The 22,486-nt window shown below is 55.9% G+C and overlaps 1 protein-coding gene across 1 annotated transcript in view; it reads right to left on the bottom strand.

Moving 5' to 3' along the window:
• The window catches only part of CARD10 (caspase recruitment domain family member 10), a 29,920-nt gene extending 7,635 nt beyond the window's left edge, over window positions 1-22,285 (bottom strand). The window contains exons 1-12 of the mRNA XM_058431393.1: window positions 22,238-22,285; window positions 21,861-22,112; window positions 20,877-21,014; window positions 18,881-19,206; window positions 12,939-13,136; window positions 11,375-11,530; window positions 10,678-10,803; window positions 8,712-8,903; window positions 7,157-7,291; window positions 6,708-6,823; window positions 5,707-5,735; window positions 5,115-5,238 (exon numbers count right to left, since the gene is read on the bottom strand). Of these exons, the coding sequence (XP_058287376.1) occupies window positions 5,115-5,238; window positions 5,707-5,735; window positions 6,708-6,823; window positions 7,157-7,291; window positions 8,712-8,903; window positions 10,678-10,803; window positions 11,375-11,530; window positions 12,939-13,136; window positions 18,881-19,206; window positions 20,877-21,014; window positions 21,861-22,095 (1,775 nt within the window). The 5' untranslated portion in view covers window positions 22,096-22,112; window positions 22,238-22,285. The remainder of the gene's footprint in view (window positions 1-5,114; window positions 5,239-5,706; window positions 5,736-6,707; window positions 6,824-7,156; window positions 7,292-8,711; window positions 8,904-10,677; window positions 10,804-11,374; window positions 11,531-12,938; window positions 13,137-18,880; window positions 19,207-20,876; window positions 21,015-21,860; window positions 22,113-22,237) is intronic.
• Window positions 22,286-22,486: the final 201 nt, after the last annotated feature.

The raw sequence follows: 22,486 nt of genomic DNA, 5'->3' as shown, positions 1-22,486 counted from the left end.
AACAAACACCTTCAGGACCAAACTTCTATACTGTTCCGCTCTGTAGCCCTGGCACCAAACCCAGTGTCTAGCGCATAGCAGATGACTAATAAAAGCTTGTTATATAGCCAAGCACGGTGGCTCACGCCTGTAATCCCTGCACTTTGGGAGGCCGAGGCGGGCGTATCACAAGGTCAGGAGTTCGAGACCAGCCTGGCCAACATAGTGAAACCCCCATCTCTACTAAAAATACAAAAAAATTAGCCAGGCGTGGTGGCGGGTGCCTGTAATTCCAGCTACTCGGGAGGCCAAGGCAGGAGAATTGCTTGAACCCAGGAAGCAGAGGCTGCAGTGAGCCGAGATGGCACCACTGCACTCCAGCCTGGGCAACGAGAGTGAAACTCCGTCTCCAAAGAAAAAAAAAAAAAAAAAAAAAAAGCTTGTTATGCTCACAGTTTCAGGAGGGAGGTCACCATTAGCATGTGGCACAGATCCAAAGGTGGTTACAACCAGCCGTGGAAGCAGAGAGAGGCTTCCCATGGAAGAAGTACCTGGGCTACACGCTAGTGAAGAATAGACGCACTTTGGTGACAGATGGAGGAAACAGAGTTCCAGGCTGATGGAATATATCAGAGCAAAGGTGTGGAGGACAGAACACAGGATGTGTGGAAGAATTTAATAACAACAATAGCAGCGAACGCTTCCTGGGTGCTTTCCATGTGCCAGACACCATGCTGAGCTGCTTGCCCTAATTCTCATTTTACATCCTGGGAAGCAGCTCCCAGGAAAGGCAAGCTGGAGCCACCCTTTGGAGGGCATGGAACAGAGGCGTCTGGTTTTCCTCCCATAGGCAGGGGTACCATTAACAGTTAAGACGTCACCAAAATCCCCATCATGGTAGGGTTCTGCCTGTCCCTGGATGAGAAAAGGTGAGGCCTGGTGGCCAGGCTCAGAGACAAATGGACCCCAAGTCCCCTGCTAGACACCTTGGCCCGGAGGAGGTGGGGAGACCAAAGTTGGCAGGTGTGCTGGCTGGAGAGGCAGCGGGGTGAAGCATCTCCATCCACCCCAGCAGCTGCAGCCCAGACACAGCTGCACTGCCCCCTGCTGCCAGCCTGGGGAGGGCAAGGCTGCAAGGACCTCCACCCAATCAGCACTGCTGGGGAGCAGCCCCGCCCTCTCAGGTAAGATGCAGAGCCAGGCCGAGGGGCTGGGCAGATGCAGGCGTGGGAGGCATCATTCAGTGCCCCACGTCCTGGCTGCATCGAGGTGGCACGGAAAGGGGGCAGGCCTGAGACCCGGCCTGGCTATGCTGGCCCTGGCTGTGTGGCTGGAGCACACGGTCTGCTCCAAACCCCAGGGCAAACTGCACCCTAGCCTGGGCAAATGAGCCGGTTGCTGAGCGTCAGTTACCGCATGCATAACACGAAGCTGACAATGGCACTGCTTGCCCTCTGTGAGTGTGGGGGGGTGGGGGGGCACATGAATAAAAGATAATGCAGGGAGAGGTGGAAACCAGAGGACTCTGGGGCCTCCAAACTGCAGGCCTGGCCCTTAGTGGGTAGTGACATTCACTGGGTTGTGACTGGCACAGCTGGATAAGGCGATGGAATAGAAAGTACAAGGCTATCCCCCACCCGCCTCCCGCCACCCCAGGTAAATCCAATTATTATCTCATGACCTTTTTGTTCCAGGCGTGTGTACCAGGTTTCTCTCACTGTGGGCTGTGGTCAGATGGTCTGAGAAGCACAGCACGCAGGGCGCCAGCAGGAACTCTGGGGTCAAACGGCCCAGCTGCTCAGCCGCGGAGCCTCAGCTCCACCCACCTCCCTGGCTACTCGCTGAGTTTAGACATGGGCAGCTCTCAGAACAGGGCCCAGGAGACACTAAGTGCTCTGTCAGAACTAGACATTTACTGGCATCAGGTGTGATTCATAACAAATCACCTCTCACTCGCCTCAGTTTCCCCACCTGTATCAAACCCACAGACAGCTGACCATCATGGTCTCTCCAGACCAGCGCCCAGCGAGCAGCCGGCACCCAGGCTGTTCCACCAACCCTACCCATCCCACCCACCTCTACTCACTCCCTCCGCCACACCCCTCCCCTCTGCAATGCAAGCATCAAGGCTGACCTCAGCCTTGACTTCAGGTTTTTCAGGCTCTTCTGACAACTCCTGCAGCTCCCTGAAGACCCAGCTCAGGCGCCCCCTCCTCCAGGACACCCTTGCTAACCTCCTCAAAGGACCAGTGACTTCTCTGAGCCTCCGCAGACCAGGAATACCCACTCCCAGCACTCCTCGGAGTCTGCAGAGCCCACAGGGGGGCTTGCCCAGAGCAGGGTCCAGATAGGGTTCCTCCCAGCCCCCTGCCTCAGCAGACAAGCAGGAGGGGTAGCGAAAGGACACAGCAGGGAGAGGGGCTGCCTGCTCCCCGCTCCTGGGACTGGCTGACCAGCTGGCTGCCTGTGGGGTACTAGGAAGCACAGTGTCCCTAGCCACCAGCTCCCGGCCCCCTCCCCAGTCAGGTCAGGTCACAGGCAGACAGGCACGGGGCAAGTCTGCCAGCTCTGCCAGCTCTGATCAGTGACAGGCCACATGGCCTCAATGAGTGTCCCCCAGGGCCCCGTGGGAAGATCTCTGAGTGGTCTGCGTGCCTGCTTGGTACCAGGTCAGGGACCTGATGCTGAGACTGAAGCATGCCACACAGATCACTTCAGTCAATTCTCCTGACAACCCCATGGTTGAGATAAGGGAAACTGAGGCACAGGAAAGTTAACTTGCCAAGAATGGGCACAGCTAGTGGGCCGTGGAGCCAGGCAATGACTTATGGGAACCCTCTCTTTGCAAGGACAGAAGGTGCCAGAGATCCCCTGGGGCCACGTGAGCGAGCTGGGGCAGTGGTGAGGCTATGCTGGGGAGACGGCACCCTGAAACCCTCCAGTGCTCTCCATGCTCTGCCCCTCTCACCCAGCACCTCACTTGCCCCATGAGTTCTCCCTTGCTTTCCCCTACCTGGCTGTCAGCCCATCCCCTGGTCTGCCCTAGCCCCCCACTATCCACCATCCCCTCCCGGCACCCAGGCTCCAGGAGCTGGGAAGGGCAGGGAAGAGAGGCTGAGGGCAAGAGATGGGCAGGAAATGGGAAAGAGGAGAGAAAATGCCCAACATGATGCCCAGTACACAGTGGGCACACAACACAGATGTGAGATCTCCAGCAGCTGAGACAGCGGGGAGGCACATCGGAATCTCCAACCAGCTCCGAGGGGCCTGTGACTTGGGACCAATTTCTAACTGTCTCTGCATTTCAGTGTCCTGGTCTGTGTAACGAGGTTAGAATTCCAGCCTTGCAGAGCTGCTCTGGGGATTAAACAACAATGGCGACAATAATCATAGCTAACCGCGAGCATATGCTGACATCCACTGTGAGTGTGCTAAGCATTCTAGAAGGGATACTCAAACCCCCACAGTGACCCTAAGGGACAGGCACTATGTGAGCTCATTTTACAGAGCAGAAAACTGAGGCACTAGGAAATTCAGAGACGTGCCCGAGGTCCAACAGTAACAAGTGCTGGCACCAAAGCGAGCTCTTCCCACCTCACCATAACACAACCCCAGGAGACGAGAAAGTTGCCCCGACCTGGGACCTGTCCGGGCCCTCATCTCCCTCTCCGCCTGTCCGCCTCTCTCTCTCTCTTTCTGTCCACCACCTCTGCGCCCTCCCCAGCCTGTGTTCCTCCCCAGGAACCTCTCTCCTCCCCAGGAACAGCATGGGCAGCAGAAGTGGCCCCATATGATCGTGGGGCCTGGGCAGGGCTGGGACAGAGGCTCCTGCTCCCTGGCTGCATCCTGGCGCCCCCTGGACAACAGCCAGGACCCCGGCTGCAGCCCAAACTGGAGGAAGGGAGGAAGGGCCGAGGCGAGGCGAGCAGGAAGAGAGGCGCCTCCACCCCTTCCCCGAGAAGCACGTCCTGCACAGGCAAAAACAATGTCTCGCTGGACCCACTGCCGGGGGCCAGGTGGGGGCAGGGCCTGGACACCGGCTGACCAAGCCGCTCCGGAGGCCAGAGGCCCTGGTCCTCTGGATCTGCTGCGTGACCCGTCCCTCTGCACCCAACACCTCCACATTCCAGCGCTGACAGTCCACGTTTCCTACGCCCTGTCCAAAACCCAAATCTGATCAGGTCACTAGGAACCCAGACCTGGTACTTCCCAACTGTGGGACCCTGGGCAAGTTGCTTAACCTCTCTGAGCCCCAGTTACCTCCTCTATGGAACAGAGATAATCATAATTATGCCTACTCCCTGGACAAAGAGCATGTTGTAAAACAGCCAGCAGCTGGCCTTGCAGTTAATAACTAAACCCTCCCACATTTCCCAGAGTGTACAAGCCAAAGTCCACACTTTCCCAGCCTGACTCAGGAAGCCTTGACTTTCACCCATCCCCCTCGCTCCTTCTCCACAGTCACCGGATGCTCCCCCTACCTGCCCTCTCCTCACAGCTGAGTTCCAAGACCACAATGGCAGTGCAGCCCCTGCTATGCCCCACCCCTCCCTTAGATACACTGGCAAGTGTGAACAGCGGCCACGCACCGGCCACACTAACAGCACATCACCTACAGTGCACTCTGCACTAATGGGCTTTGTGACTCCTGTTATGGACCTGTGACTGGCCCGGTCATATGGGCTCCTGAGGTGACCCACGCCCACCCACAGCAAGAAACTTTGCTGGGTGGCTCAGTCCCAGGGACTCAGAGCCAAGGGACTGACAGGAAGGACATTGGGACAAGGACAGCTTGTCAGTGACAACTATTACTAAGCACCTGCTACATGCCTGGCAGAGCTGGGTGCTTTGCTTCCGCGAGCAGAGCCCTGAAAAGACCTCTGTGCAAAAAGGGTCATCATCTCCCTTTAGCTACTGAGACATGGAGGCCCAGAGAGGTGAAGGGACCAGCCCAAGTCACAGGGACGATCAAGAGCGGCAGCAGGATTAGAATCCAAGGGCTGCCAGTGTCTACAGATCTTAATCTTCCAACAGTTGCATTAAAACAGGGGCGAGGCAATTGCTCCTCCCACCTCGCTCCTGTTCCCCTCTCAAGCAATCACCCCAGCTCCACCCACCGCAGGCAGCTACAGTACCTGTTGAGGAAGTCCAGGCCACAGCCCCGAGCCAGGAGGCCTTCCGGCTTTCCCAAAGGCCACACGCTGTCAGAGGACGAGGACGAAGAGAGGCCAGGGGACCAGGGCTTAAGTGTCACACTCCCTGGAGAAAAAGAATGAGGTTCAGGGGTCTGGGACTGGGAAACAGGGATGACCAGGGTCCATGACCGGGACTGACCCCCCTCCAGCCCAGGACCCGAGGGGCCTTGGCAGGTTTGAGGCCCCAGGAGCAGCACATCAGACCCACTGGGCTCAGAGATAGATCAGGGCCCACCAGGCTGACCCTGCAGTTTCCCAGAAGAGGGTGAAAGGTGGCCCAGAACTGAAGAACCTCATACATCACAGCCAGGAGCAGGAGTGAGGCCCAGGACTGGGCTTGGGGTGAGAGGCTGGAACCAAAGCCCCCAGGGGCCTCCCAAGCACAACCTTCCTGCCTGGCAGGGGCCACGGCAGGGCTTCAGGGAAGGGGATGCAGGGCAAGGGTAGCGCAGGTGGTGCAGGCTTCAGGTGGGCTGCAAAGCCACCTCCCCCGACCAGAGGAGCCCTCCCCACGGAACTCAAGGGCTGTTACCTGTGATGTCTGACATGCTGCTGAAGGATCTGGGCAGACAGAGGGCAGGGAGGGGGCAAGAGGTGAGGCACAGTGGGCACTCTGCCCTGCTCCCTCCTCCTGCCCCCACATCAGATAAATGTCTCACAGCCCCTAAGCAAATGCAGGCTAGACTCAAGGTGGGGTCCCAGGTACAGGGCACCCATGCCACCTGGCTCCCCTAAACTCCCAGGGCAAGAAGTTAATGTCCTGGCCTCTGTCCAGTGTTGTTCCACCTACAATGCCCTGGCATGCCCTTCAAAGCCAGCTCTTTCCATGCCACCTCCTCCTGGAAGCCACCCCTGATCTCTCACCCCTCACCTCACCCTCACTTGCCACCTTTGTGGTTTGTGGCTCCCAGGTACGCCTCCTAAGTTAAACCATGACCTCCTCATCAGACGCCTCCTTGGGACAGATTCACACAGATCAAGGCCATACTGACCACAGCCTCCCAGGGCCCAGCCTCTCACCAGTAAAGGAATAAATCAAGGGCTGCTTACAGGGGAAAAGCAGTGACAAGGATCGCGCCCCAGGAGGCAGGCTATCTCCCGCCCTTGGTCTTGCCACCAGAGGGTGCGCCTTGGTTTTTCTGGTCCCTATTTGCTGCTGATGCCCAAACCTGGGGCCTGGCTTTCTTGCCCGAGGTCCCTTATACCTTGAAACATTCTCCACGCCCCCTAGTCCTGAACCATCAAGCTTCTCCTTGGGTATAGGATCTTCAAGGCTTGTCCCCCAGTGACTCTCCTGCCAGGATGCTTGGCTAGGACTGAGTTCACTCTGCCCATCGGCCTTGTCTTAACCCTGACTTTGGTCGCCCCTGTGACTCACAGGGCCTGGGTTTCCAGAGCTCCAGCCATCTGAGGGCAATAAAGGGAAGTGACTGCCTGGACCTGACTTTGGCATTGCAGATTCTGGGAGGTGGTTGTTCAGGCAACGGCAGCCCCACCTCCCTGGGTGTCTACTGCTATCCCTAGCCATCTCACCTCTTAGGGGGTGCGGGGTCCTCCTCACGCTGCCGGCGGAGGATGGAGCCGGCACTGGGGGGGAAGGGCAGGATGGAGAGCCGGTTGATCTCCTTTTCACTGTCTGTAGCTTCCTCCTGCAATGCCATGACAGGGCCTGGGTCACCCCCACTGCCCAGCACCATCCCAGTCCTCAGCACACCTGGTTTGTGCCCATTCCACAGATCAGAAGTAGGGCCCAGAGCAGAAGAGTGGGCTCTGCAAGATTATAGTGTGCGGGTGGCTCCCCAGACCTCCTGGCACCTATGCCTGGCAAGGAAATGGTTCTGGGTGAGCTTCAGTAAAGTACTCGGCCTCCCTGCGCCTCAGTGTCCTCACCTGTGAAATGGATCCTTCAGAAAGCACTCTCTACATTAGTAATAATGCTATAGTAGCGTCCCCCCTTATTTGGGATGGGGCAGTTGTCTTACCGAGTTGTGAGGCTCAGGTCCCCCCATGACAGCAGCCTCCCCGGTTGCTTCTGGGCCTCCCAGAGGGGAGGGGAACTCGCTCAGGCTCCAAGTGCTGCTGAGGTTGGAGCACAGGGAATGGGAGGAGGCACAGGCCTGGAAGAGGGAGAGGCAAGGAAGGAGGTGAGCAGTGCTAGGCCCATGCCAGCCACAGTCCTTTACTGAGCACCTGCCATGTGCCAGCACAGGGACAGATCCCTGTCCTCAGGGAGCTCACAGCCTAGAGGGGGAGACAAACTGTAAACCAGCAGACATATGAACATAATAGCCCCAAGCTGAGACAATAGCAGAAGGAAGGTGCCTGGGGCATGGAAAACACACAAAGACCCCACCCAGCCTGGGAGTCCAAGTACTCTCCAAAGAAACTGTGGTTTGAACTCAGAACTCAAGGGTATATAGGCGCTAAGTAGGTCAAGCTGGCACGGTCCAGGCAGATCAACAGCATGTGCAAAGGCCCTGAGGCAGGACTGTGATGCATTCCAGTTGAAAGACTGGAACCCACAGAACCAGGTGACAGGACAAGAGGAACCCCATCCGCAGGGCCTCTTGGCCATGAAAAGGGACTCTGTCTTTACCAAACAGCAAAAACGCCACTGGGGGTTTAAAAAAAAAAAAAGTCATGGATTAATGCTGACTTTTCCTATATTCCTCCAGGCCCCAGTGCTTCAAACACCAGGCCTGCGGAGCTCACTGTCAGGCAACTCAAAATAAGAAAACGCAGGCTGGGTGTTCACGCCTCTAATCCCAGCACTTTGCAAGGCTGAGGCAGGAGGATCCCTTGAGGTCTGGAGTTTGAAACCAGCCTGGCCAACATGGTGAAACCCCCATCCCTCCTGAAAATACAAAAAAAAAACTTAGCTGGGTATGGTGGCAGGCACCTGTAATCCCAGCTACTAGGGAGGCTAAGGCATGAGAATAACTTGAACCTGGGATCCAGCATGGGCGATACGGCAAGATTCTGTCTCAAAAAAAAAAAAAGGAAAAAGCAGAGCTCCCGGCAGCAACCTGAGGACCACGATCCAATTTACAATGGGTCTGGGACTCCAGCTCCAGTGCCAGCTGGCTGTGTGGCCTTGGGCAAGCCCCTGACCCTCTCTGGGCCCTGTGCGATGAGAGGATTAGACCAGCTGGTCTCTGAGGGATGCTTAGGCCCATGTTAGTCCTGACTAGCTGGTCTCTGAGGCCCAGGTTTTACATTCTAACATGCACACAGGCACTCAGGCAGCCAGCCTTCCCGAGTTAAATGCAAAGACCAGCTCCAAACTATTCTTAGTGTCCCAGAAGCAACCCCAGAAACTCAGAGACCAACATGCCCCTCCGCCTGCTCACCAGCCCACACCCACCCCAGCCTGGGTTCAAGTTCCCGCCCCTAACTGAGGGCTCTTCCCACTTCCCCCAAGCTTCCTCCCCTGGCTGAGGTCGCCCACCAGGGCCGGCACATTCCCAGCCCTGGCCAAGAGCTCCTGCCAGGACCCCAGCCTTCCTGCCAGGACCCCCACAATCTTGACCTGCTCACCTTGAGGCAGGTGCCACCCTGGGCCCGCTGCAGCTGCACCTCCAGCAGAGCCTTGGTGCCCTCCAGACTGGTGAGCGTCGTCAGCAGCTCATCCCGCTCCGCCTCCAGGCCCCGCACCTGCTTGCGGTACTGGTCCTTCTCGATGAGGCTCTGTGAGTACTGCAACTGGATCCGGTCACGGCTCTGGATGGCCTAGGGTTGGGGCAGGGGAGGCAGCAGCTGAAGGAGCCACCTTGGCCCAGCTTTCCTGGCCTATGACTTGGAGAATGGGGACAGTAAGGAGAATGGCAGCTATCACGTACTGAGCACTGGGTGCTGGGCCCTGAGCTAAATTATCAGCTCATTTAAGTATCTTCACACTGCCGGGCGCGGTGGCTCACGCTTGTAATCCCAGCACTTTGGGAGGCCGAGGCGGGCAGATCACGAGGTCAGGAGATCGAGACCACGGTGAACCCCGTCTCTACTAAAAATACAAAAAAATTAGCCAGGCCTGGTGGCGGGCGCCTGTAGTCCCAGCTACTCAGAGAGGCTGAGGCAGAAGAATGGCGTGAACCTGGGAGGTGGAGGTTGCAGTGAGCCAAGATTGCGCCACTGCACTCCAGCCTGGGTGACAGAGCGAGACTCCGTCTCAAAAAATAAATAAATAAATAAATAAATAAATAAATAAATAAATAAATAATATATCTTCACACTAACTGGCTAAGTTAGACACTATTCATATCATTATTCTCATTCTGCAGATTGGGGAAACCAAGCCAGGAGGGACAGAGCTGGGATTCAAATTGGGCAGTCCATTTGCAGAATCCAGGCTCTCACCATTTCACCAAGAACTGAAAACTTTTCCACAAGACCTGCTGTGTGCCAGGGGCTTCACTCCCAGCATCCCAGTCAATGGAGAAGCCAGGAGTCAAACCCAGCCCACTGCATCCAGTGAAGACCAGGGGCTCCAGAGCTAGGCCCATGGTCCAGACCTGTCACCTATGCCTCAGAGAGAGCAGGGGGCAGCCCCATAAAATGCAGATTCCTGGGGCCCATCCCAGACCACCTGAATCAGAATGTCCAGAGAATGAAGCCCCAAATTTGCACTTTCAAGCTTGCCAGGGGATTCTGAGGGCATTTCTAATATGTAGACTTCAGCTGGGCATGGGAGCTCATGCCTTTAATCCCAGCACTTTGGGAGGCTGAGGCAGGTGGATCAGTTGAGCCCAGGAGTTCAAGACCAGCCTGGTCAATATGGTGAAACCTGTCTCTACTAAAGATACAAAAATTAGCCGGGAATGGTGGCATGCCTGTAATACCAGCTACTTGGGAGGCTGAGGCAGGAGAATCACTTGAATCTGGGAGGCCTCAGTGAGCTGAGATTGCACCACTGCACTCCAACCTGGGCAACAGAGCTAGACTCAGTCTCAAAAAGTAATAATAACAATAATATGTAGACTTCAACTCCTCTAGTGGGATTCACACTTGGTTAAGGACAAAAACCTCCTGCCCTTCCCTGCTGCACATGGAACCTCACACAAGGAGGCTCGGGGACCTGGTGGCACTGGCCGGAGGTCCTCAGCCCACCCCACAACCTTGGCAGGAGACAAGGGTCATAGTGCCCAGGGACTGAAAGCCAAAACTTTTGAGAATTTCTTCATCGGCTTCTATTTGTAAGCACCTCCCCTGTGCTGGCCTTGTCTTTGAGATGGAGAGAACAAGGGATTCAGAAATGAAGACACCAGGACCAGCTTCTGTAACTGCCACAGGAGCTCAGATGAGGCCAGCAGGTCCAGGGTGTAAGGTTGGTATCTCAAGGGCTCCAGGTCCCCTGTCTGGTTCCCCCAGCCTTTGTGACCCGTCCTAACCCACCAGGGAGCTGCTAACGTCTCTTTCTACCATTCTAGTCCCCTCCATTGCTCCTTGTCTCCTCCCATATGAGAAGCAGCAACTGGCCCAGGGCCTCGTACACGCAGGCTGGGCTCACCTGGTCTCGCTCCTTCTCAATCTCCTCCAGCTGGGCCAGGACAGTGGCCATGCGGTGCTTGTACAGGTCACAGTCCTTCTGCAGCGTGCGGTGCTTGAGCCGCAGGTCTTCCATCTCCTGCAGGTACTGAGGGTGGCATGGGGCAAGGTCAGACCACAGGGCTGGGGACCATGAGAAAACTAACCAGCAGGCGCCCAGGAGGGCCAGCGAGAGACGCTCACCAACAGTCTGAGACCCAATAACAAGTCCCCTCCTCCCCAGTGGAGTGCTCTGAGCCACTGACTTTACCTCACAGGCCCTCAACTGCCTAATCTGTAAAATGAGAAGAATGATCATCATTTCACCCATCCGGCCACCCTTGGCCTCCCCACTCAAACTGCAACCGGCCCCTTCCCCAGCTCTGCGTCTCCCACGGCGCTCATCGCCTTTGACTACATGAAATAGCTGACGTGGGACTGTGTATCTCACATACTGCCAGTCTCCCCTGCTGGAGTTCCCCCTCAAGGAAAAGGCACCTTTGTTTTGCTCACTGTGGCGTCTCAGGCGCCTAGAAGGGTGCCTCCGTCAACATCTGAGAACAAATGAATGCGGTTCTCAGCACGGTGCCTACGTCAAGCAGATGCTCAGGGAAGGCGTGAGCACATGACCCTGCCTGACACCCTCCCCCACAAGGGGCAGGGCATGGGCAGGGCCCCACCTGGTCGCGCAGCTCCTCGGCCCACTGCAGCTCCCCCTGCACAGCGTGCAGCTTCTGGCACAGCTCCTGCCTGCTGTCCTGTGCCTCCCGCCAGTCATGCTCTAGGATGTCCAGCAGGATGCGCTCGGAGCCCGGGGCCCCCGGCCGGCTCGCCTCCTGGGAATCACAGGGCAGAGCCACCTCAGGGTCTGGCTAGGGGCCCACCCTGGGTGTGGGAAGGAAGGGGACACGCAGCTCTCAGCCCTCCAAACCCACCTGACGAGCTCTGCCATGCTGGCCTGGGGCCTCCACCCTCTCTGGATCTCTGTCTCCCCATTGGCAGAGGGGGTGGGGCCCCACAAGCCCTACCCACCCTCCAGGGAGCATCTGGGGTACAAGTAAGCTAATAAGGTAAGTGGATGAGGGTGTGACTGCACAAGTTCAGCCAGGATTATTCCTAAACAAGCACCGGGCACACACTCATGCTCTGGCCCTCACCCACCATCCAGGGCAGCAGACGGCGGCCATTTCCAAGGCCTATTCCCACCCCCATGACTAGGGGTCTTCAAGGGGCTGAGCCTGGCCCATACAGGTAGACCCTGGGCCCAAGATCTTACCCCCAGACCCACACCCCAGCCAAGTGCCCCAACCCCATGAAACGCACTGGCTCCCATCCCCCACTTCCTGTGTGGAACAATGGCCAGGAGGCAGGCCCATGCAGCCGCTGACCTGCCACTGACCTGCCACAGGACACTCAGCAAGCCCTGGGGCCACCAGACCACACCCTCTACAAATCAAATTAAAGCTGGGGTCCTTTCACCAGAAAAATGCTCACACTCAAAACCAGGGGGACAGTTTTAGGGAGTTTGGAGACCTTCTGGAGGCTGCTCACACACCCTAGACCAGACAACCAGGGACAGCCACTTGCTAAGGGCCCTCAGCTCAGAGCTTCAGGCAAGAGGCTACCGGGACTCCATCCAGATCTCAGATCCCTGGTTCTGAAATCCTCAGCTTCCCAGGCCTTGGGAGGATAAGCAAACAGCAAGAGGGCCTGTTTTCTGGGTCTGACCCCTGCCCCCACTCCATGTCCACGAGCCCCGGCCCTGATACCTGCTGCAGGTCCTTCTGACCTCCCCCCACCCCCATGCCCATGGGCCCCAGCCCTGGTACCTGCTGCAGGTCCTTCTGACCTCCCCCCACCCCCATGCCCATGGGCCCCAGCCCTGGTACCTGCTGCAGGCCTCCTGACCTCCCCCAGCCTGTGCCCATGAGCCCCGGCCCTGGTACCTGCTGCAGGCCCTCCTGACCTCCTGTCAGCCTGTGCCCACAAGCCCCAGCCCTGGTACCTACTACAGGCCCTCCTGACCACCCCCCCACCCCCGTGCCCATGGGCCCCAGCCCCGGTACCTGCTGCAGGCCCTCCTGACCCCCCCTACCCAGCCTGTGCCCAGAAGCCCTGGCCCTGCTACCTGCTGCAGGCCCTCCTGATCCCCCACCCCACAGCCTGTGCCCACGAGCCCCAGTACCTGCTGCAGGCCCTCCTGACCACCCCCCAGCCTATGCCCACAAGCCCTGGCCCTGGTACCTGCTGCAGGCCCTCCTGCAACTCCCGCAGGGACACTGTCAGCCGCTGGTTCTCGGCACGCAGCTCAGAGACGAGGTCCACATTGTCCGGCTCCTTCTCCTTCTCCTTCTCCTCTGCCCCAGGGGGCGGCCCCCTGGCCCTTCGCAGCAGTGCACACTCTTCCTCCAGCCGACTCACTTTGAGCTTGAGCTGATCCACCTGGAGCCCAAGACATGGGTCAGCCCAGAGGGGGACACACTGGGAGCCACAGGTTACAGGGGTGGGAAGACCTGCTCCCTCACTCCTGGGTACCTCCCAGATTCCCAGAGAAGCCGAAGCAGGAGTCCTCCCCAGACTTGTCTATGAAAACAGGACAGGCTGGACAGATATAAAACAAACAGGGCTGAGGCAGGAGCAGTGGGTAGCAAGGCCGAGGACACCCTCCCAGGGGAATCCACTCTAAGAACTTGTGGGCGGATGTGCTGCATCACGACATGCTGTCTGTCCTGCAGTTCTGACACTGACTCCCGTCAATTTAGCCCAGTATTCTCATGGCAGAAAAGGAGGAGGGCCGCATCAAGAAGAAGGGGGGCCAGGCACAGTGGCTCACGCCTGTAATCCCAGCACTTTGGGAGGCTGAGGCGGGCCCTCAGCGGATCACCTGAGGTCAAGAGTTTGAAACCAGCCTGACCAACATGGTGAAACCCCGTCTCTACTAAAAATACAAAAATGAGCCAGGCGTGGTGGCACATGCCTGTAGTCCCAGCTACTAGGGAGGTTGAGGCACGAGAATCATTTGAACCCAGGAGATGGAGGTTACAGTGAGCCAAGACTGCGCCACTACACTCCAGCCTGGGCAACAGAGCAAGACTCTGTCTAAAAAATAAATAAATAAATAAATAAAAATAAGGGAAACCAGGCCAGGTGCGGTGCTCACGCCTGTAATCCTAACACTTTAGGAGGCCGAGGCGGGCAGATGGACACTAGCCTAGTTAACACAGTGAGACCTCGTCTCAACAAAAAAAATTTAAAACATTAGTTGGATGTGGTGGTGCGCGCCTATTATCCCAGCTACTCAGCAGGCTGAAGCGGGAGAATCACTTGAGATTTGGGAGGTTGAGGCTGCAGTGAACCATGATCATGCCACTGCACTCCAGCCTGGGCAACGGAGAGAGATCCTGTCTCAAAAAAAAAAAAAAAAAAGACGAAGAAGAAGAAAAAGAGAGGAGTAGGGAGGAGGAGGAGGGAGGAGGAGGAGGGAGGAGGGAGGAGGAGGGTGGAGGAGGAGGGAGGAGGAAGAGAGGGAGGAGGAGGAGGGAGGAGGAGGAGGGAGGAGGAGGAGGGAGGGGAGGAGAAAGGAGTGAGCAGGAGGGGGAGGAGGAGGAGGGAGGGGATGGAGGAGGGAGGGGGAAGAGGGAGGAGGAGAAGGAGAAGAAAAAGGAGAAGAAGGAAAAGAAGGAGGAGAAGGAGAAGGAGGAGGCGGGAGGAGGGCAGAGGAGGAGGAGGAAAGAAGGAAGAAGGAAGAAAGAAGAAAGAAAGAAGGAGAAAAAAAAACAGGGTCAGACCCCAGCTCCGTCTCTAGCTCAGTGTGACCCTGGGCAAGTCATGGCCCCTCTCTGTGCCTCAATCATCCCATCTGTACCGGGGGTGTGAGGGGAGAGGAGAGGGCAATGGTTTTGAGAGTTGAGGGTCTCATGCAGCCCAGGAACCAGATGCTCCCCGCAACAAGCCAACATCTCACCTCAACACTCTCAGAGACTCAGACTTGGTCTGGTCCACCCTGAAAGGAATTCCTAACAGAGCCTCCACTCCAGAAGATTTGGCTGTTGGTTCATCTCCCTCAAGAGCTCCACGTCCAGGGTTCAGGTTTCAATTTTGCTACTTCTAGGCTCTGTCATCCTGAGCAAGTCACTTACCTCCTCTGGGCCTCAGTTTCCTTATCAGTAAAATGGGCCCAGTCAATCCCCTGGCCCCATCATTTGCCTCCCAAAGGTGTTGCAAGAATCAAACAAGACAGCAAGTGGACAGAGGCCTCTAAACTGTGAAGGGCTACAGAGCTGCCACAGTGTGACTGTGGCTGTCTTCACAGCTTCAAATAAAATCCCATGCCCCTAACCAATCACCAGTTTGGAGTGTGCAGCCAGAAGTTGGCCTGGTATGGTGGGTGGGCAGCTGCGGGGTGACCACCAAGCTGGGAGCAGACATGAATGGCCAGTTTGCTGGACTATGAGTGCACTCAGCCAAGCATGACGCATGTGGGGTCTGAGGTGGCCAGACAGTGACAAGAGGGGCAGCAGGTGGCAGGCCATAAAATGAAGTAATTGTTGGGAAAAGGTCACAATGACTTCTGGTGCTACAGTCAGGCATGCAATATTTGGTGCCCCAGGAGTCCCCTGGCCTCTCTTGGGAAGTGACTTGCTAGTCCCCCAGCCTTGAGAGGTTAGAATGGCACCCCCCCTCCACACACACACACACACACACACACACACACACACACACACACACACGGGTCTGGAGGCTGGGTCAGGCAATTCCACAAATTAACAGTCCACTCCTCCTCCTCCGCAAGAGACTCAGAAAGAAATTCATGACTCCCGCATTCCTTTCCACTCACAAAACATGCTTTGTGAACAGCCAGAGAAAGACAGCTCGTTACAAGGACAACTGTGGTCACACCCTCTCAGCAAACCGCAGCCACACACCAGGGCCTCCTGCCTGACCCCTGGCCGGCCGGCTTCCCTGATGAGCTCAGAGGACAGGACACCTGGGAGTCTCCGACGAGCAACAGGAAATACGGATGCATTTAATCCTGGCATACAAACTCACTGAGCACAAAATTATAGCGTTCGTTCCTTCAGTTTATGTTGCTTAGAAATAACAGCTCATTAAATTTGCATCTTATAAAACAGGGTATTAAATCCCAGCCGCCACACACCTGTCCGTGGGAGGTGGGGACGCAAGCTGCCAAGCCAGGCACGATCAGCTGCTCTGTTCAGATCCATCTGCAACACTTTTGTTAATTTTGGAGCAGAAAAGCTCCAAACATAAATTATAAATTAAGGTAAATTTATAGTAGATATATTTAATTTCACTTCTTTTTTTTTTTTTTTTTTTTTTTTGAGACAGAGTCTTGCTGTGTCGCCCAAGCTGGAGTGCAGTGGCTCAATCTCGGCTCACTGCAACCTCCACCTCCCGGGTTCAAGCAATTCTCCTGCCTCAGCCTCCCGAGTCCCTGAGACTACAGGTGCATGCCACCGCGCCCGGCTAATTTTTTGTATTTTTAGTAGAGACGGGGCTTCATCACGTTAGCCAGGATGGTCTCAATCTCCTAACTTCGTGATCCACCCGCCTCAGCCTCCCAAAGTGCTGGGATTACAGGCATGAGCCACTGCGCCCGGCCAATTTCACTTCTTAGGTCCCCAAAATAGGAAAAAGCAGCCACTCTGCCTAGAGGCAGATGACCTGCAGACTACAGAGGCACCTCCAACCATCTCTTTTCCATCCCCCTCCCCTGTCCCAGCAGCCCCCAGATGCCACACACACAAGACATCTCCCAATCCCATCACACCCAACCCAAAGGTGGGACAAGCCATGCGGGCTGCAGCCCCTCCCAGTACCCCCAGACCGCAGCCCTCACGCCGTCCTCTCTGAGCAGCAGATTATTTCTCCTGAGAAAACCCTACAGCAAGCCCCATGTCTGTTTCAGAAAAAAGGGGAAGCCCTCTGGGTAAAGAAAGGGGAGCACTCCTACCTGCCAGCCACCGCCCCTCAGCAGTGCTGAGAGCCAACTCAGAAATCCTTCAATCTGGCTGAACACAGTGGCCCACGCCTGTAATCCTAGCACTTTGGGAGGCTGAGGCGGGCAGATCACCTGAGGTCAGGAGTTTCAGACCAGCCTGGCTAACATGGTGAAACCCCATCTCTACTAAAAATTAAAAAAAAAAAAAAAATTAGCCAGGCATGGTGGCACACACCTGTAATCCCAGCTACTTGAGAGGCTGAGGCAGGAGAATCGCTTGAACCTGGGAGGCGGAGGTTGCAGTGAGCAAAGATCTGGCCACTGCACTCAAGCCTGGGTAACAGAGCAAGACTCCATCTCAAAAAAAAAAAAAAGTCCTTCAATCCCGGGACATTGGGAAAGTGCTCTAACCAACTTCTCTGTGCCTCAGTTTCCTCCTCTAGAAATGGGGAAGATAGTGTTGTCCACCCCAGCATAGGGTGGCAGGAAAATTAAAGGGGTCCGTGCATAGCAAGCACTGAGGATGGTATCTATAAAGCACAAGGGCATTTTATAATTGTTACGTCATCCTTACCTGTGATGAGGATGAGGAAACTGAGGCACAGAAAGGAAAGCCCACCCCATGCCACATGGTTTTTCACAGTAGAGCAGGCCTGGGACCTGTGTCCCTGTCCCTGCCCACCACTCCTCAGAAAGCCTCTGTCTCCTGCCACACACCAACCAGGCCCTCGAAAGATAGCCTCAAGGTCATCTCACAACCTCAAACCAGCCACCTACATCCTCAAGCAGGACCAGCAGCCTGGACCCTTCAACTGGTGGCCTCAACACCCCCATCGGGGCACACCTCCCCAAGATATTGACCCACCTGGAGTGCACAAACCGAGGACTGGCACACCAGTGCACCCACATCTACAGCCTCACAGCCACCTGCAATGCTGTAGCCACGGCCCAAGGCTCCTGGGGTAGGGAGGCTTCAAACTCCACGGTCAGAACCCACTGTGCAGCCTCGAGCAACATGGCTGGAGAGAGCCTCCTGCGTGCCATGCAGCTGGCACTGCTAAGCCCTTGACGTGGAGCAGCTCATTAAATCCTTGGAACAACGCCCGGTGGCAGTCAAATACCAGTATTATCCCCCTGCTGAGTCCCAGTCAGAAACCAAGAAAGTGAGATGCAATAGGAGGCATGGCCTCACTTGCTGCTGGAGGGAGTCAGGTGAGACTTCCACACAGGGAGCAGGCGGAACAGCAGCGTGGGAAGGGGGCTGGCACTGGAGCCAGCCGGACCCGGTTCAAATCCAGGCTGTGCTGCTTCCTGGCTCTGTGACCTTGAGCAAGTCCTTTCACTAATCTGAGTCTCAGAGTCTGTATTTGCAAATGAGGACTTGGCGTATGGTGCTTTGGGGAGGATTAGAAGACATGATGTTTATAACCTGTGTGGCTCTTGATAATAATATCAACAATGGCTACTGATGACACAAGTTGTGAGCAGTGTGCTAGGGACTGTACATGTTTGAAACTGTGTCTTAAACTCACCGGGCCAGGTACGGTGGCTCGTGCCTGTAATCCCAACACTTTGGGAGGCCCAAGCGGGCAGATCACCTGAGGTCAGGAGTTCGAGACCAGCCAGGTTAACATGGTATGTGAAACCCCATCTCTACTAAAAATACAAAAATTAGCTGGGTGTAGTGGCACAAGCCTGTAATCCCAGCTACCCGGGAAGCTGAGGCAGGAGAAACGCTGGAACCCAGGAGGCAGAGGCTGCAAGGAGCCGAGATCACGCCACTGCACTCCAGCCTGGGCAACAAGGGTGAGACTCTGTCTCCAAAAAAAAAAAAACAACTTACCAAATCCTCATAACCCAACATTTCTTGGCCCCGGCCCTACCAACATTTTAGGCTAGGTAATTCTTTGTTGGGGACTGTCCTGTGCCCTGCAGGGCGTTTGACAGCATCCCTGGCCTCTACACACCAGATGCCAATAAATCTCCACTAATTGTGACAACCAGAAATATTTCCCAGACACGGCCAAATGTTTCTAGGGGGTCAAAATCACCCCCCATTGAGAACCACAGTCATAACCCAATGAAGTAGGTACACCGAGCACTAAAAGGACTTATCCATGTCAAAGAGCCAGCAATGGTGGCTCTGGGACACAGGCTGGCTGGCTACTACATTGCAAAAGCTGCCCCTTCCCTTGCCTCCCCAACCCATCTCCCCAGGGCCTACCGCCAGCTGCAGGTCACGGCTGCGAAGCACAGCCGAGTTCTTCTCCTCACTGAGCTGTGCCAGACGCATGGCAATCATGTAGTTCTCATCCTTGAGCCGCAGCAGCTCCAGGCTGCCCGCCTCCCAGTCCTCCCGCAGCCGTTGACAGCGCTCCTGAGCCTGCTGCTGGTCCCGCAGCCGCTGCTCCAGCCCTGCCCGCTCTTCCTCGAGCACCCGGCCCCGGGCCTGCAGTTGCTGCTCCCGCTGCAGCTGGCTCTTGCGAGCTTCCCGCAGCCGTCGCACCTCTGTCATCAAGAATTGGGTCAGGCCCTCAGGCCCCTCCTCATCTGCCAGGACAGAACAGGGGACAGAACACGCAGCTCAGGCAAGTAAAACCCCAGGAGATGACATACTGTGTCAAAAAACTCAAACCATAAAAACACTAGAGGGAAATTCTGGAATATATTTGTAGAATTTGGGAGCAGGGGAGGTCTTCCTAAACAACACACAAAATCCAGGAGTTATAAGAGAAAAAAGATGGACAAATCCATATAAAAATGTTTAAACCTTTGAAAAATGAAAGATGTAACAAAGTTAATAAGCAACAGAGTGGGAGAAAATATAACAAGAACTCAGAGCCATAATATATAAAGAGCTCCTACAAATCAATAAGATCAACAACCAAATAAAAATACGGACAAAAACTATCAATAGGCAAGTCCCAAAATAAAAAGTTAATAAATACAGGAAAATATGCACCAACCTATCAACAATAATTACAGAAGCTACTAATATTTGTTAACTTCATTCTTTGTGCTAGACACATCTTTATGACAACACTATAAGGTAGGTACTATTATTGTACCCATCTTAAAGACAGAAAAAGTGAAGCACAGAGCAGTTATTTACCCAAGGTTTAATAACTAGTAACCTGTGAACTGTATCAATGAAATATAAACTTAAAACAATAACATTATTTTTTACATATCAGAATGGCAAAAATGTTTAAACATGATCCCCAGGATTCAAATGGGCCCTTACACACTCCTGGTAGGAGGTATGTTGATTTAACAGTTAAAATACAGACTCTTTGAGAAATTCTTCTCAGAACCTCTTCGCCTGAGACACATTTGCACAAAGACGCACATACAAGGATGTTACCGCATCGTTGTAATAATACAAAACTGGAAACCTAGGTATCCATCAACTGGAAATGGGTTAAATGAATTATTTCCTAACTTCACTAATGAACAGTATGCAGTCACTTAAAACAAGTGTATGTAACACAGGTGAAAGAATCACTAAAATCAGTTGTTCTAAGAAAAAGCAAAATACACATGTAGGTGTGTGTGTGTGTGTGTGTGTATGTGTGTGTGTTTTTTATATAAAAAAATTCAGCTGGGCGCAGTGGTTCATGCCTGTAATCCCAGCACTTTGGGAGGCCGAGGCAGGGCGATCACGAAGTCAGGAAATCAAGACCATCCTGGCCAACATGATGAAACCCCATCTCTATTAAAAATAAAAATACAAAAATTAGCGGGACGTGGTGGCTCATGCCTGTAATCCCAGCTACTCGGGAGGCTGAGGCAGGAGAATCGCTTGAACCCGGGAGGCGGAGGTTGCAGTGAGCCGAGATCGCGCCACTGCACTCCAGCCTGGTGACAGAGCAAGACTCTGTCTCAAAAAAAAAAAAAAAAAATTCAAAGTCACCTGGAGCCTCTGTATTTTTTTACATAAAAAAACTATACATCTCTGTATGTCAGACATATGTCTGAAAACACTATCAGGAAGAAAAGGCCATGTTAAGCATGGGGCTCTGAACTTGGCATAACAGCACTAGCATCCAGGCCCAGCCTCAGCCTACCGTGGGGCCCTGGGCAAGCCCCTTCAGCCTCTCCATGCCTCAGTTTCCCTTACTGTTCAACAGGCATAGTGGGAGCGCCTCCCTAACAGGGATGGGGAAAGAAGCCTGTGCACTGGAGTCGGAGGTGCAAGCATCCACCGCAGATCCACTCACCGAGGATCATGGAGCAGCGCTGGGCGGGCTCCTGGCCCGTGAGCAGCGTGAAGTGTTCGGGGTAGTAGAACTCCAGGGCTTCCAGGAAGGCCTCATAGCCCCTCTTGCCACGGCAGCGCAAGATGTCCATCAGGCGCCCTAGAGAGCATTGGGGGGATGTACCCAGGGTCTAGGGGAGGGCCTCCCCAGGTGCCTGGTTGCTTCTGCCCCCACCATGCACCAGGCCCACGTTCCCCAGATTTTTGAGCCAGTGACACACACAGGGACCTGTCCTAACACATCAGGGAAGAGAAGAGAGCCATTCTGCCACAGCCAGGGGAGCACATTCCCTCATGACTCCTGGGCTCCCAGAGCTCCCCAACACCCCCCACAGACACAGATGCCGGCCCGCAAATGCAGCCTGCCTTTTCAATGGCACAGAGAAGCCCTCTCTATCCCCAGAAGCAAAGAAAATACTTCTCCCATTGGCCATGCCTGAAATTCCACCATTAAAGACCATTCCATCATGCCTTTGTGAGCTCTAGTTCAAAGGCACACCCTGTGGGAGAGAGGACCCTCGTAAAGCTGAGACGGGTCTTGACACTTGAAAAAGGACTCCCCCAGGAGTGTATGGTGCACAGAACAGGGGACAGACAGAACTCGGAGATCAAAGAGCGCAGGAAAGGTGCCAAGTCCACCGGCTGTGACCGGGAGGTCCCGGGCCCAGCCGGCCCTGGCAGCCACATCCAACCCTCTGCTCTAATGTGGACCCAGGAAGTGGGAGAGAACCCCAAGAGACAAAACTCTGACCCCGGTGTGGGCAACGCGGATCGCCAGGGCGCGTTGGGGAGGGGGCAGGCTGGTGGGCATACCCAGCCCACTCTACTGATGCGGAGACCGAGCCCCAGGGCAGCAGAGCCCTAGCTTCGCGCTCCACGGCTGTGGGCGCTGCGCCCAAGGGCACGGTCGCCCCAGGTCGTGGCCCACTCGGGAACCGCGGCTCACCGGTGCGGTTGACGCGGCACGGGAAGCGGTAGGTGCTCAGCACCTCCTCCTCGTCCTGCTCGTCGATGACCCGGCACTGGCGCAGATACGGCGTGAGCTTGGCCGGGTTCAGGGCGCGAGCCAGCCGGTGCCGGACGCCCTCGATTCGCTCCCACAGCGCGTCCTCCTCCGCCTCGGACCCCGAGCCGGCCCCGGCCTCCTCCTCGGCCTCCCCCGCCTCCGCCCGGCCCGGCATGGCCGTGTCCTCAGGGTCTGCGGGCAAGAGGCGCACGGGGGTCGACCAGGGCGCCCTAGGGCTAGATGTGCGGCCAAGCACACCCCGGGGCGTCGTCCGCAGACCCGCCGTCGGGGGCGCGCCCCGAGCTCCCGCGACTCACCCCGCACGCTACAGCCGCCTCGGGCTCCCGGGTCCGCGCTCGGGCGGCGGCTCCGCCGGCGCAGGGGGGCGGTGCCCGTGGCGCCCCCGGCTCCGCCCCCGTCCCCGCAGCCTCCTGGGCTGCCCGGGCCTCCCCACATCGCCGCCCGCCCCGGGTCGTGCGTCCGGCCCCCGGCCACCCCGCGCGTCAGTCCGCACGCCCTCCCTCCTGGCCGTCCGGCTGCACCTCCCCCTGCTTCCTGTTTCCCGC

Source organism: Hylobates moloch, unplaced genomic scaffold, assembly GCF_009828535.3.
Source record: "Hylobates moloch isolate HMO894 unplaced genomic scaffold, HMol_V3 SCAFFOLD_19, whole genome shotgun sequence".
NCBI lineage: Eukaryota > Metazoa > Chordata > Mammalia > Primates > Hylobatidae > Hylobates > Hylobates moloch.
The sequence above is the reverse complement of the archived record's forward strand: the minus strand, read 5'-3'. Positions and strand labels throughout refer to the sequence as shown.